Below are 15,354 nucleotides of genomic sequence, written 5' to 3'. Positions count from 1 at the left end.
GTTCGGCCTGTCGGCACCTGATCTGAGGTTTCTGAGCGGTCACCAAGGCGGCCAAAGCAGCGTCTACTCGCTCCAAAGTCGAGGAAGAAGTCAAGCTCACCAGGTACGTGCATGCCACCGATATACAGATGTGAATGTTAACCTTCTAAGTTCCTGCTGGCACGGGACTTCCTTTGGAGGGGGCACTTAATTCCAGCGAGATGGCCTTTTAATGAGCATGCAGGACATGCTAATGCTCATACGAAAGGGCTTCCTGACATTGTTCATCAGGAAGCTTGACCCACCTTTAACCCGTCTTTAAAGTCTCAAGAACTGAATTGCTAAAGTTCATCCCACCATCAGGAAACTGACTTTTGGCTTCCGGCCAAATTAAGCTCCTCCCTCCTGCCAAGCTTCCCATTGCTGGTGGGACTGGAATACTCTGCCCAGTGTGTTTTGTGAAGGTGCTTCCTCTTTGTTGCTGTTGGATTGTGTTCCAAGTGTAACATTTAATCCTATGCTTTTCCTAAGTGATTCCTTTCTGAGTGAATAAGGGTGTTTCTGGCTATCTACAGGATCTCACTGCTGGGTATTTGATGGCTCTGGACATTTTTCTGATTTTATTCATTCTTGAGATGCGGGCGCCACTGGCAAGTGTGCCATTATTGCCACGTCTTAGTTGCCCTTTGAGAAGGTGGTGGTAGGCTGTCTTCTTTAATTAGAGGTTGTTTGACACACTGAGGGTCTTGCTGGGCCACTTCAGAATCAACTGCATTGGTGTGGGGACTGGAGTCACATATAGGCCCAGACTCAGTAACAACAGCAGATTTTCTTCCTTAAATGACACCAGTGGGCTAGTTTGCTTTTTACTCACAAGTTGACACTTGCGATGCCATGGCATACAAGGCTACCGGCCTAGTGCTGGAAAATGGGATTAGAATAGTTAGGTCCCTGTTTGACTGGTGCAGACTCGATGGGCTGAAGGACCTTTTTCTGTGCTGTAGATCTCTATGATTCTTGATAGTTTCATGGTCGCATTTTATTGATACCAGCCATTTACTTACAGAACTTTCATATTATCCACATTCTCTGGATACTAGTCTTTTATTATATGTGGGCATTACTGACAAGGCCATCTTTGTTGTCCATCCACAATTACCCTTGAACTTGCTGGGCCATTTCAGAGGGTAGTTAAGAATCAACCACACTGTTTTGGGAGTCACATGTAGGCCAGACCAGGTAAGGATGGCAGATTTCCTTTCCTGAAGGGCATCTGAGCAGGTAGGTTTTTAATGACAATTGATGAAAGTTTCATGGTCAGTATTACAGAGACTAGCTTCCAATTCCAGATTTCAACTTCATTTCCCATTAGTTACCATGGTGGGATTTGAATCCTTTACCCCAGACATTAGCCTGGGTCTCTGGATTACTACTCCAGTGACATTACCACTACACCACTGTCTTCCCCCACAAAGTTTCATCAATAATGACAAATCTTTATAACTCTTGGTTAGGCTGGAGTATTCAGGGTTCCACACTGTAGGAGGAATGTTGGCATTGGGGAAGGCCCAGAGGAGATTCACTAGAATGGTACCAACAATGAGAGACCCTCAGTAGTAACTTTCGAAAAAGAATTGGATAAATACTTGAAGGTGTTGTAAGGGTTTGTTCAGTCGGTCTCACAAAGGGGTTCAGAGGCTTGTAATGTTGATCAGTTAGTATTTATTGGTAGTGCATAACTATTTACATACGTACAAAGTATAGCCCAAACTAGGAGCTAACTCCATGCTGAAATCTACTTGAGTCTCTCCATACAGCTCTGCCTCCTGTCTACTGTCATGTGACTCTCTACATCATACCGTGGGTGGTACTGTTTGCCAGTCCCATGTTAACCCTTGCTACGCCGAACACCTTTATGCTACAGAAGGGGGAGATTTTTTTAGGGCCCTGGGGAAAGGAGAGGGATGTGGGACTAATTGGATGGCTCTTTCAAAGAGTCAGCACTGGTACAATGGGCCAAATGGTCTCCTTTTGTGCTGGATGATTCCTTTACGGACAAGTGGTTTCATTTTAAAACCTTACAGTGTCCAATTGTCTCCTGCAGTAAGCAGTTTAGGACTAACTCTGGAGGAACAGCTGCAGGCTATATTGTAAGCATTTGTAGTTATATTCAGCTCTGCTCAAACTGTTTACCAACTGCTTCCCAGATGCTCCTGCATTGTTCCATTCAGAGCTCCCTGTGGGATATTCCTCTGGTTACAAACCTTTATTGTCAACTTTAGCCAATAGCCTAACCTGTAGGCTGAACTTGAATCTTAAGAATTACGTCGAGTTACATTGAATCTATTGCATAAACAGGTCATTCAACTCAACAGTCCATCCATTTGATGACAGGCGTCATTGTCAATGAAAAGGTAGAAAATGACGACTTCTGCTGCCTGTGAGGCTCAATTGCCTCTGTGTCAGAGGGTTGTGGATTCAACTCCCACTCCAGCTAAAGAAGCTAGGCTGAAACCACATTGCAGTACTGAGGTGGGGTGCTGCACTGTCAGTGGTGCTGTCTTCCCAATGAGACATTTAACCGACCCCTCAGGCAGATGTAAAGGATTCTGTCGCACTTTTTTGAAGAAGGGAAGGTGAGTTCATCTTGGTGTTCAGGGCCATTTTTATTCCTCAGTCACCATCAGAAAACAAAGATTATCCAGCCATTATTCCATTGCTGTCTCTGGGAACTTGCTGTGTGCAAATTGGCTGCTATCATTTCAATATTACAACAACTACGACACTTCAGAAGTACCCTATTGGCTGTAAAGTGTTTTGAGACATCTGACGGTGGTGAAAGGTGCTATATAAATGCAGGCTTTTGTTTTTTTTGCCTTAGGGACACAATCCATAACCAATTAATTAAATAAAAATTTAAACATAACAAATTAAATTGAAATTTGATTCCAGTTGTCAATGAAGCATTCCAGTTCCTCTGGTGCCCACTGGTTGTGAAATGCCTGAAACACACTGTGCACACAGTCTATCCAACTGGCCGATGCTGTTAGAATAAAAGCAAAATACTGTGGATGCTGGAAATCTGAAATAAAAACAGAAAATGCTGGGAAAACTCAACAGGTCTATAGAGGATACAAAAAACATTCTAGTAATAGCTGTAAATCAGGAGGTGGAAGGGAGAGGGGAACTTGTGAAACTACAATCGCTAGGGAAGCAGTACTGAGCAAACTGATGGAGCTGCGGGCTGACAAGTCTCCTGACGGACTTCATCCTAGGGTCTTAGAAGAGGTGGCTAATGAGGTAGTAGATGCGCTGGTGTTAATTTTCTAAAACTCCCTAGATTCTGGAAAGGTTCCATCAGATTGGAAAATAGCAAATATAACCCCTCTATTCAAGAAGAGAGGCAGAAAACAGGAAACTATAGGCCAGTTAGCTTGACGTCTGTCATGGGGAAGTTGTTACAATCGATCATTAAGGAGGTTATAGCTGGGCACCTAGAGAAACGCAAGGTAATCAGGAAGAGTCAGCATAGTTTTGTGAAAGGGAAATCATGTTTAACAAATTTATTGGAGTTCTCTGAAGGAGTAACATGCACTGTGGATAAAGGGGAGCCTGTAGATGTGCTGTACTTAGATTTCCAGAAGGCATTTGATAAGGTGCCACATCAAAGGTTATTGAAGAAAATAAAATCTCATGGTGTAGGGGTAACATATTAGCATGGATAGAAGATTGGCTGGCAGAAAACAAAGTATACATAAATGCATCTTTTTCTGATTGGCAGGATGTGACAAGTGGAGTCCCACAGGGGTCTGTACTGGGGCCTCATCTTTTTACAATTTATATCAATGACTTAGATGAGAGGAGTGAAGGTATGGTAGCTAAATTTGGAGATGACACAAAGATAGGTAGGAAAGTATGTTGTGAAGAGGACATAAGGAGGTTGCAGACGGATGTAGATAGGTTGAGTGAGTGAGTGGGCAAAAATATGACAGATGGAATGAAATGTGGGAAAATGTGAAGTTGTTCACTTTGGCAGGAAGAATCAAAAGGCAGAGCATTACATACAGAGAATGGCTGCAGAATTCCGAGGTGCAGAGGGATCTAGGTGTTCTCGTGCTTGAGTCACAAAAAGTTAGTATGCAGGTACAGCAAGTAATTAAGAAGGCTAATGGAATGTTATCCTTTATTATGACAGGGATTGAACATAAAAGTAAGGATGTTATGCTTCAGTTATACAGGGCATTGGTGAGACCACATCTCAAATGTTGTGTGCAGTTCTGGTCTCCTTATTTAAGGGAGGATGTGAATGTGATGGAGGCGGTTTAGAGGAGGTTTATTAGGTTGATACCTGAAATGAGTGGGTTTTCTTGTGAGGAAAGGTTGGATAGTCTGGGCTTGTTTCCACTGGAGTTAATAAGAGTGAGGGATGACTATATTGAAGTATACAAGATCCTGAACAGTATTGACAAGGTGGACGTGGAAAGGATGTTTCCTCTTGTGGGTGAGTCTAGAACTAGGAGGCTCTGTTTTAAAATGAGGGGTTGCCCCTTTAGGACAGGGATGAGGAGAAATGTTTTCTCTCAGAAGGTTGTGCGACTTTGGACCTCCCTGCCTCGGAAGGTCTTGGAGGCGGGGTCATTGAATATTTTTAAGGCAGAGGTAGATAGATTCGAAACGTTAACTCTGTTTCTCTCTCCACAGATGCTGCCAGACCTGTTGAGATTTTCCAGCATGTTCTGTTTTCGTTTCAGATTTCCAGCACCTGCAGTATTTTGCTTTTATCGTAGGTCGATCCCTGTTAGGCAGGGGGATCAAAGGTTATCACGGGTAGATGGGAATGTGGAATTTGAAACGCAAACAGATCCACCAAGATCTTATTGAATGGCGAAGCAGGCTGGAGGGGCCGAATGGCCTGCTCCTGTTCCTATTTCTTATGTAAACAGAGGACGTTTCTCTCTTCACAGATGTTGCCTGGCCTGCTGAGTGTTTGCAGCATTTCCAACATTATCATTTTGCTTTCATTACAGTTTCTGGTTTTCCCTGGCACTGGTAGTTTGTGCTATAGTTTATAATGTGGGGCTGGGCTGCAGCACTAAAGCTGCAGGAACCTCAGGTGGCAGCATGTGCCCAGGGGTCGCGGTGCGCATGCGCGGGCAGTCACCACGCGCACGCGCAGTCTCCCACTCTCCCTCCAAACCCCGCCCCGCTTCACGCTCCCCATGGCGCGTAGGCCCCGCCCCTCTCTTCCGCCCACGGTGCACGCCGCTCCCTCCCTCCCTGGCCGCGGGGCCGCGCGCGTCCCACTCTCCACCCCCGACCCCGCCCCTCCCACTCCCGGCCGCCGGGGGCGCGGACGCCGCACTCACCCTGGGCGCCGGGGCCGCGCACGCCTCTCTTTCCCCCTTCAACGTCCGGTCGCCGGGGCCGCGCACGTCGCGCTCTGCCTGGGCGTCGGGGCCGCGCCGGGCTGGTTGGTCACGTGCTGCGCTGAGCAGGCTATTTGAGGCTCGAGCGTCCATTTTGAGTGAGAGAGGCTTCTGGAAGGTGAGAGCGGGAGGGAGGGATGGAGAGAGAGAGAGAGAGAGAGGCGGCCGCATTCATTACCCCCACCGGCCCGGGGGAGACCCTCAAACCCCCAACCTTATCCCCACCTACTGGGGAGCTCGCGGCTGCCGAAAGCCCCGGGGAGGAGCCGCTTCCCGGCGCCGCTCCGAGCGCAGCCCGGTTCCCGCCCGTTGCTGAGGCCGCGGCGCCATTTCCCGCTCTCCGGGCCTCAGGCCTAGTCCCGCCGAGAGAGGCGGGGGAGGGGGGCGGCCATCCCGCCCAGGGCCGCCCGCTCTCCCCATCCCCATCCCAGGGATCAGCATCCTCCCGGGGGGGGGGGGGGGGGTCGGCGGCCTCTCCCTCCCCGCTCTGTGTGGGGGGGGGCGGGGGGATGGTTTCCATTTTCCCGGCCTCCGGGCCTGTTCCCGGGTTAAAGCCTGGGCTCTGGGTACAGTGACTGGGCCGCATCATCCCTCACTTCACCCCCCCCCCCCCCCCCAACTAGAGGGGGCGGGTGAATGGCGGCGGCGGCCCTGGGCCTCCCGGGCCGGGCAGTGGTGGGAGTGCGGGCCTCAGGCCGCGGGGTGGATGTGGAGAGAGAGGGGCCCGGGCGGCGCCAGCACATGGTCCCCCCCCTCCCCCCCCGGGCTGGGCCGGGCCGCGCCGCCCCCCCTCCCGGTGATTCATTGCCCGGGATCCCCCCCTCCCCATCCCCGTTATTTTAAACAGGCTCCCCCCCCCCCCCCCGCGGACAGACCCTTTGTTCAGGACATTCCCCCCCCCCCTCGTGCTGCTTTTCACCGGTTTTTAAGATGCGGCTTTTTTTTTTAAGGGGACGATTCATTTTTTTTACAAAGGGAGGGATTCGGGTTGGCGGGGGGGGGGTTCCCTTGGGAAAGAGGGAAAGTTTGAACTTTTTTTGCCTATGAACTTTTTTTTTTGCCATTTTTAATCATTTCAAAGGGCAGATTTTTTTTTGGCTTCCCCCCCCCCCTCCCTCTCCCTCCCTCATTTGCACAATTCACTGGGACCCAGGACTTGTGTTTTTTTTATTGAGTCTGGATTCAATCGTCACTGTGTAGATACATAAGCACTTAACAGAAAAATATTATGACTTGTGCCCTAATTGTAGTCTTCTGGTTTTTTTTTAAAAAGGTTTTTTTTTTAAAAAAAAAGAGCTATGGGTGATCAAGGAGAACCTCAAGTTCAGTTCAAGGTAAGAATCTTGTGCTGGAATGAAGGTAAATGCTTGTATTTCAGAATTCGGTTTCTTGGTGCTGCCGCTGAAGTTGCTGATTTACATTGAGCTTTTACAGCATGTGGGTGGGCAGTGGCTTCAGATTAATTTTTGTTTTAGAAATTGAGTTTAACACCGTTTGGCTTTGGATCCCTCAAATAAAAATCTGAAATTTGTCTGGTACCTAATGCAATATGTGGGGTCTTTTTGTCCAACCACGCAGTATTGACATTTTTCAAAATACCGGATGTGATTGGAGCTTTTGGCTTCAGCTTCATTGCAAGAAATGATTGTCACAATGTCGCTATCCTCCATCTGTTCTTATTATCCTACATACCAGTGAAAGCTTTCTAGGCAAAACTTGCATTGTAGGTGGGTGTGTATTTGGAGCGCTGGTAACATTTTTGTAAACACCAGAATACAGTTATTACAGCATTGGTATTGCTTGCCATGTGTCTTATGGACTAACAGTACAACTCATCAGGCCTAATTCTGACTCACTCCCACCAATGTGAATTTGTGCCAGGATCGGTTCTCTGCAGATTCATGATTAAGTGCTGCAATGGTTTGTGTGGAATAAGCAGCTACTGTTACCCAAGCAATGTTGGAGTAGAACAAGGAAAAACTGGTTTAATGTGACAAAAATAATGTTGCTAGAAAATGAGATGGTAAGTAAAAAGGCATGGAGAAACTGAAATGGGGTATGTCATGCCCTCAAAGAAGAGGGAACTGTTTTGTACATTTCCCTTCCTGATGATGACGATGCTGGTCCTTGATCCCAGGAACCATACCCAGCACTTTATTGGCTCGTGCCAATGTACTTTCCACTGAGAGGGCTAATGATAATAATCAAGAGGGGCAAAATTGCATTGTTTTTTCTACTTGCAAGCAATACATTTTGTTATTCTATGCCAGATGTGTATACTGTGGCAGCTTCTTGGATTGTCAAAATTTTTACATTAAAAAGTCTTGCTAACTTTGAAAATCTGAAGTGGAAGCTCTTCCACTGTTTAAAGCCTTGCTTGTAAGGCTACCTGTGAAAGCGCCCTCTAAGATTTTTAGCCTTACTCCAATACCTGCTTAACAAATAAGCCGAGGTGACTCACAGCTAACGGTTTATTTCAGGAGTTAAAATTCTAAGCATTATGCTTTTTAATATTTTTCTGGTTCTGTTTATTTTGAACCCTTTTCAACAAAAAAGCAGAGGATTTGTCCTGTTTCCCACGTTCCCTTGGTACTGTTACCAACTTTGATTTTGCAGTTTTAATGCAGAGTGCATAGTAGGGTTGACAATGTTCAGAATATTGATGGGGTCGTGTGGCGGTGGCAGGAGAGTAGGAAGACAAAGAGACTTTCTTTTCAACGGACAGGTGATTTTTTTCTTACGCGTACTCAGTAATGATCAGGGACAAATCTTTAGTCCCTGGGAGCTCCAGGATAGTGTGCCGACCCTATTTAGTGATGATGTGCACTGATGACAGGTATTTCAATGCTCACCTGAGGCCAGCTGTTTTGGTGTAACTGAAATGCTGACTTGGCGTTCCTAACTTCAGAGAATTACTGAGTTAATTCTCATTACTGTTCCAATGAGCCTTTTGGGGGATTTTTGTATGATGTTCTGAAATGTTACAAGAGAAACTCCTAGTCGCGGGAGGTTGTGGTTCCCAGACTGGGAAATGTATGTTTACTGATTCCAGCATTTTTAATTTTAAAATATGATTGCTAGTTTATGGTCAGTGGCTGGTCGATATATTGATATGTCTAAAGTAGTTTGGGGATCATGATAGGCAGATGCTTTATCCCACCTAGATTCACAAAACTTCAAGTAAGTCAATCAAAACCCACTTGGGTGGCAAGCAAAAATAGCATAACTTTGAACCGTCCATTCACCAGAGCATCCCTCCAGGATGCCCTTAGATTTTGAATAAAAACGTGCTTTGATTTTTGTAATGGATTTGAAGATTGGATCCAAGCGTTTGTAACTATAACCAAACATTTGCTTTCTTCTAGCTTGTACTTGTTGGAGATGGTGGCACTGGTAAAACGACTTTTGTGAAGCGCCACTTGACTGGCGAGTTTGAAAAGAAGTATGTAGGTAAGTATATAAATAGAATGATACACCACCGAAGGAGACCATTCTGTCAATTTGTAATCCCACTCCCTTGTTCCTTCAGTAGCCATGTGAAATTTTCCACTTCAAATATTTATGTAATACCCTTCTGAATGTTATTGCATCTGCTTTTACCATTACTTCAGGCAGTATCTTCCTAATCACAACTTGATTTTTTAAAAAAAAAAATTTATGCCACTTCTGTTCTTTCGCAGATAACCTTAAATCTGTGTCCTGTAGTTACTGACTCTTCTGCCACTGGTTAATAAAAGTTAGTTTGTATCCAATCTTCCCATAACCTCTACAATTCAGCTTCTCTCATTTCTGTGTAATAGAAGGCCTTCATCCTCTATCATTCCAGTAAATCTTTTGTTAAGGCCTTGACATCCTTACTACAGTATGGTGCCCTGAATTGGACACAATACACTAGCTGAGGCATAACCAGTTATTTTTATGAAGGTTTAGCATAACTTCCTTCCTTTTGTGCTCTTATCACTCTCTTTATGAAGTCATGGATTCCATATGCCTTTTTAACAGCCTTCTTAACCTGTCCTGCCACTTAGAGACTTGTATACTTGCACCCTCAGGTCTCTGTTCCTGCACCCTTTTAGAATTATGCCCTTTAGATTTCATTGTCTCTCCTCATCCTACCAAAATGAATCACTTCACACGTTCTCTGTCTTGAATTTGGCTGCCCATTGTACCAATCTGCCTGTCTTCCTGAAGCCTGTTACCCTCAATGAGCTTTGTTATCTGCAGACTGGGAAATTACACTTGGATATCCAAGTCCACTTCCCTCCAGTCAGAAACAATTGTTCATTATTACTGTCTGCTTTCTGTCCCTTAACTGATTCCATAATTACATAGGTACTACCTCTTTAACCCTAAAGAGATTTAATTTTGCTAACCAGTTTATAACTTAAATGAACATCATTTGAAAGTCCATATGCACATCAACCCTCTGTTACTTCATCAGCAAACCGGGTGTTTGGGCTTAATTTTGTGCTCCACGCTAATGCCAGTGTAATTTGTCATTTACCCCCTCACAGCAACTTTGGGTGTTGAAGTTCACCCACTAATGTTCCATACTAACAGAGGTGCCATCAGATTTAATGTGTGGGATACTGCTGGTCAAGAGAAATTTGGTGGCCTCCGAGATGGTTATTACATTCAAGGTAAGACTTTAGGTTATGCAGTTCTTGACTATGGAATGTTTTGTATACAGTAAAGTATATCTTGGGTTCTTACCACTTCTTTATTTAACAGCTCAATGTGCCATTATTATGTTTGATGTAACCTCGCGAGTGACATACAAGAACGTTCCTAACTGGCATAGAGACTTGGTGCGAGTGTGTGAAAACATCCCCATTGTGTTGTGTGGCAACAAAGTTGATATTAAAGACAGAAAAGTGAAGGCAAAATCTATTGTCTTCCATAGGAAGAAAAATCTTCAGGTATGGCTTTTGTCAATATCTTTATATAAAAGGGAGATTTTTAAGCTAGGGGTCCTGTGTATAATATACTAAATCAGTGAATGTCGGCGATGGAAGAAAAGTCCAGGCTGTATCTTGACTGTGTTTTCACCAACATCCACGCCATTTGTTAGCCAGCTGAAATACATTTTTAAAAAAATTACTATTCCTTCAGTGGAAATGTGCTGTTTCAGCCCACTGTTCCTTCCTAAATCATAGTTAAACTTTGCGATGTACTTATTAAAAAAAAACACAGTAATACAGGAATCGGATAGATGGGATTATTTGAAGTTTGGGGCTGCAATTTGGAAATCCATGCCAAAGACACAACCTATTGGATTACTAATGACAAATGTTTGTGGGTTGAGAAGTGTAGGGTACAATATTGAGACTATTCCACCATCCAGTTAACAAAGTTTTAGGTCACAGCAACATTTTCAAAGCTGGCCATTCTGGGTCAGATTAGCTTCCTTCATGCAGGATGAATCTATTCAGCTAACTTTGTAAGAAACTAGCCTTTCAAACAGTTCAAGCTAAGATTTGTATGTAAGATAAGGTCTGCTGGTTACAGAAAGCCATATGTGGGCAGGAAGCAGCACAGGGTTTAGACAAATAACTTGGCCATTACATTTGAAACCATTTATTTAATATCCAAGTGGCAGTCAGGGCTATTTGTCCTGACTTCAGACTTTTGACTGCTGTGGGGGTTGAAATTTTCACTATAATTCATTTGTAGCTTCCCTACTGAAGGGCCACTTCTACGATGAAATGTGAGGGCTCTCAAAACCAGAAGCTGAAGTGAGTGTGCTGTCCCCATTGTTCAAATGAAGTCCAGTTTATTTTTGACAAACGCTGACACAACATTTGACATTCGCCTCTAATTTCAGTTACTGTTGCACTCAGCAGCAACTTTGTACAGTATTGGCTGTTATACAAGATTAAAGTGACTACAAGATCAAAGGCTTCTCAGCACACTGCATTTGATCAGGTCTTAAAGTTCCATTAGATTGGGGCTTTTAGCAAGGAGGGATATGGCATGCTTGGTATATTGTGTATCTGGAGCGAAAGCAGGTGAGAAGGTTATTCAAAATTAAGCCCTGTGGGTGAAAATCTTCAATTTACAGTAACCCTGAAATAAAGCTGCCTGCATGGAACTGCAATGAATTTGCTGTTTATTCTTGAGGGTAGGTACTAAGGTTTGGCATTTCTGCTTTGCAAACATTCTCACTCATATCAAAGGGGAGTTATTTTATAGGCAGCATTGGACCAATTTGGGGCATCAAGGAGCCCTAGCAAAACTGGAGTCAACGGTAATCTGGGAAAACTCTGTTGGTTGGAATCATACCTAGCGCAAAGGAAGATGGTTGTGGTTGTTGGAGGTCAATCATCTCAGTTCCAGGACATCACTGCAGGAGTTCCTCAGGGTAGTATCCTAGGCCCAGCCTTCTTCAGCTGTTTCATCAATGATGTACCCTCCATCATAAGGTCAGAAGTGGGGATGTTTGCTGATGATGATGATTGAACAATGTTCAGCACCATTCGTGATGACTCTGATACTGAAGCAGTCTGTGCCCACATGCAGCAATACCTAGGCAACATTCAGGCTTGGGCTGACAAGTGGCAGGTACCATTTGTGCCAGGTAGTGACCATCTCCAACAAGAGAGAATCCAATCATCTCCATGACACTCAATGGCATTACCATCATTGACATCCATTCAATACCGTCGATCAAAACCTGGACTGGACCAGCCGTGTAGCTGCAAGAGCAGGTCAGAGGATGAGAATTCTGTGACAAGTAACTAGCCTTCCGACTCCCCAAAGCCTACCCACAATCTACAAGTCATGAATGTGAAGGAATACACTCCATTTGCCTGGATGAGTGCAGCTCCAACGGCACTTGAAGCTTGACACTATCTAGGACACAGCCTGCTTGATTGGCACCACATCCACAAACATTCATTCCTTCCACCACCGACGCACAGTAGCAGCAGTGTGTACCGTCTACAAGATGCACTGCAGGAATTCACCAAGGCTTCTTCGACATCACCTTCCAAACCCATGACCACTACATCTAGAAGGACAAGAGCAGTAGATAAATGGGAACACCACCACCTGGAAGTTCCCCTCCAAGTCACTCCCATCCTGACTTGGAAATATATCACTATTCCTTCACTGTCCATCCTGGAACTCCCTAACAGTGCTGTGGGTGTACCTACACCACATGGACTGCTGCAGTTCAGGAAGGTGACCCCCCACTTTGGGGCAATTTGGGATGGGCAATAAACACTGGCCTAGCTAGGGATGCCCACATCCTGTGAATGAATATATTAAAAAAAGCCGCTTGAATTAATTGTTAAAGAAATTACAAAGTAATAGCTGTCGTTTTTGAAACAAGTATTGAAGTTACCTTCCATGTTCTCATTACTCATTTCCACACTGGTTTTAAGCATACTGAGTTTCTAAATCCTAATTTTCTACTCCAGCTATTTGGTGTTTATACTCATTGAATCAATGAAGTTTGTCAATAGTGATGTAGCCTGTACTGTATTTAGACCTTTTTATATTAAGACATTTCAGAGAGCCCAACTGCTTGAACTTTTAATACTGTGGAAATGAGTTTTTTTTTTACAGCTCACTGACATCTCTCTCCCTTGCAGTACTATGATATTTCTGCCAAAAGCAACTACAACTTTGAGAAGCCATTTCTGTGGCTTGCCAGGAAACTGATTGGAGATCCCAATTTGGAGTTTGTTGCTATGCCAGCTTTGGCACCACCAGAGGTTCAGATGGACCCTGCATTAGCAGCACAGTATGAGGAAGACCTGAAGGTATAGTATTTATTGGCGTAATACTGGGTTACTGAAAACCACACTCGTGCCTTGAAAAATCATTTCACACTAACTGTATTTAACATTCCCATCAGTGTTTGTCCAGTGCTTAATCTTTTACTTCCTTTTCTAGTCTTAATTGAGTGTTAGAATTGAGCGGGCTGAGGAACTTGAATATATGGATACAGAAATATGCTCAATTCTCTTTGGTTGTTACCCTTTCAGCACATCTGCTTGACTGCCATGAGGCATTTAATAGTGGCATGTGATTTATTTATCCCTAGTTATCTAGTTACTCTGAAAACAGTTTCATGAAGGCAAATGCAAAAAAAAAATCTGTTTAGTTTCAGAAGTAGAATCTGCAAGATAATTGCTGAAACATATCTCTTCAGTGTACCTCTGTCCATCTGTTATCTTAGTGACTCTATAACTGCTGTTTATTGAAGTTTATGGATTGATTTGTAACTGGCATCCTGGACCGTTAACAACACCAGTTTAGTGTAAATCTACCAATTATCAGTAGCACTGCTCTTTAAAGCAGCCTCTTCTAATTATAGACAAAACGTTGGATACATTTGCTGGTGTAGCAGATTTGGTGCATAATCCTGAGATGTTCTGCCCATTAGGTTTTTTTTAATTGCCTAGTAAAAAATATTTCTGAAATGTGAATTTCTTTTGGTACTGTGTATTGCATAAGGGTGTGACTAACATTGCTTCATAATTTAAGCATCTCCTATAAAAATTCAATAAGGTGTAAAAATCTTTGTGCTCCATAGGTAGTTAGTGCTATGGAGCTTAAGTGGGGATCAGTAGTGATTTTGTCCAATTTTGAGGCTCTTTTGTTCTGATTATGTACTTTTTTGAAGATTGTTTCAATTGCAAAACTTCCTACATAGCAGTCATTCTACACTTTACAGTTGTGGATGTAGAAATTTTGATCTTTAAATTGCTGCTTGTAACCTGTTTGAGATGCAAGTAACTGCCTGCATTAGAGAATAGCAGGAAATGTGATTTGACACATTCTGCATGTAAAATATTGCTCCGGTTTGTCCTTGCATCCTTGTGCTCTATCCTGTTATTTTTAGCCAGAAGACCCCTGCTAATGTAGCTGTATTGCCCTCTAAAGAGCACATGTCACTGACTTCACTCTATCTCCTTTCAATTATCTTCACCCCACTCACCATTTTGTGTACATAAATGCTGCCTATTTGATGAAATGAACATTTTTTTTTTGAAAATGTGTACTCTTGTTTTAAATATCACAGGTTGCTCAAGGCACTGCTTTGCCAGACGAAGATGATGACCTGTGAATTAATGGCTGGAGTCAAGCACCAGCAGCCTAGTTTTATAGGCAGCTGTCCTGTGATGCAGCGTGTTTGCCAGTTAATTAGCTGAACAGAACTTAACTGCTTATAATCTTTAAATCTTTAGGGGGCTAAAGGAGTTGTAATTGGGAGTGAATGGTGTGCAGTATGACAATTTCCTTCACACTTGGACCTGTGTACTTGATACTAAAACTGTATTGATAGACTGCAACATTGGAGTGTATGCATAATTTAATTTATGATACAGGTAGAATCACAATATACATCGTTTCAAGTTGTATGTTAATGTCATTCCTACTTTTTTGTTAACTTTTTGTTTAGATCATAAAGTTGTGATCTTAATAAAGTTGTATTCTAAATGACTAAATGAATTGTGGCATTAAAGTACTGCATTCCTTTCAAAATTCATTGTTTTTGCTAGTATTTAGTCCACCATTTGTGGCTAAGGAATTAAGAAATCCTGAATAACTCCATTGGGTGGCTGTAAAGAATTTACATTGCATCTTAACTAATTCTGTGATACATCTTGCCCTAGCTGCTGTTTCTTTTTAAGTGAAGCCTCTGATAGCTTGTACCCTTGTAATGCTTGCATTGTAACTGCAGGGACTACAATGACTGTACATAACTTGCCTTTTAAAGTTTTTTCTCCTGTATGGAAAGAACTGACTGTTCTGCTTTCTTTTAAGTGATAAAATATTAATAGAACCTGAGGTAGAATAAATAATGTTCCCAGTGAGTGGGACACTTCACACAATTCAGTGCTGATGTTTTATGTAAGTTTATACACAAACTAGCAAATTCAGTACAAAACATATTCCCATAACTGCCCTGAGGGTTTTGCAATGTTATAATGGGGAT

General features: G+C 43.5%; 1 protein-coding gene across 1 annotated transcript; it reads left to right on the top strand.

The window, feature by feature from the left end:
* Positions 1–6,607: 6,607 nt before the first annotated feature.
* ran (RAN, member RAS oncogene family) lies at positions 6,608–15,250 on the top strand. The gene is made up of 6 exons (XM_078554571.1): positions 6,608–6,739; positions 8,771–8,855; positions 9,920–10,045; positions 10,137–10,324; positions 13,001–13,171; positions 14,437–15,250. Exons 1-6 carry the CDS (start codon positions 6,704–6,706, stop codon positions 14,479–14,481), a joined length of 651 nt encoding a protein of 216 aa, XP_078410697.1. The 5' UTR covers positions 6,608–6,703; the 3' UTR covers positions 14,482–15,250.
* The last annotated feature ends 104 nt before the right edge of the window (positions 15,251–15,354 follow it).

Source organism: Cetorhinus maximus, chromosome 12 (assembly GCF_964194155.1).
Source record: "Cetorhinus maximus chromosome 12, sCetMax3.hap1.1, whole genome shotgun sequence".
Lineage (NCBI taxonomy): Eukaryota > Metazoa > Chordata > Chondrichthyes > Lamniformes > Cetorhinidae > Cetorhinus > Cetorhinus maximus.
The sequence above is the reverse complement of the archived record's forward strand: the minus strand, read 5'-3'. Positions and strand labels throughout refer to the sequence as shown.

Coding starts and splice junctions, on each gene's coding strand:
- ran (XM_078554571.1), top strand. CDS start 6,704: ATGGGTGATCAAGGAGAACCTCAAGTTCAGTTCAAG. Junction 8,856..9,919: donor GTTTGAAAAGAAGTATGTAG/GTAAGTATATAA, acceptor ACCCCCTCACAG/CAACTTTGGGTGTTGAAGTT. Junction 10,325..13,000: donor ATAGGAAGAAAAATCTTCAG/GTATGGCTTTTG, acceptor TCTCCCTTGCAG/TACTATGATATTTCTGCCAA.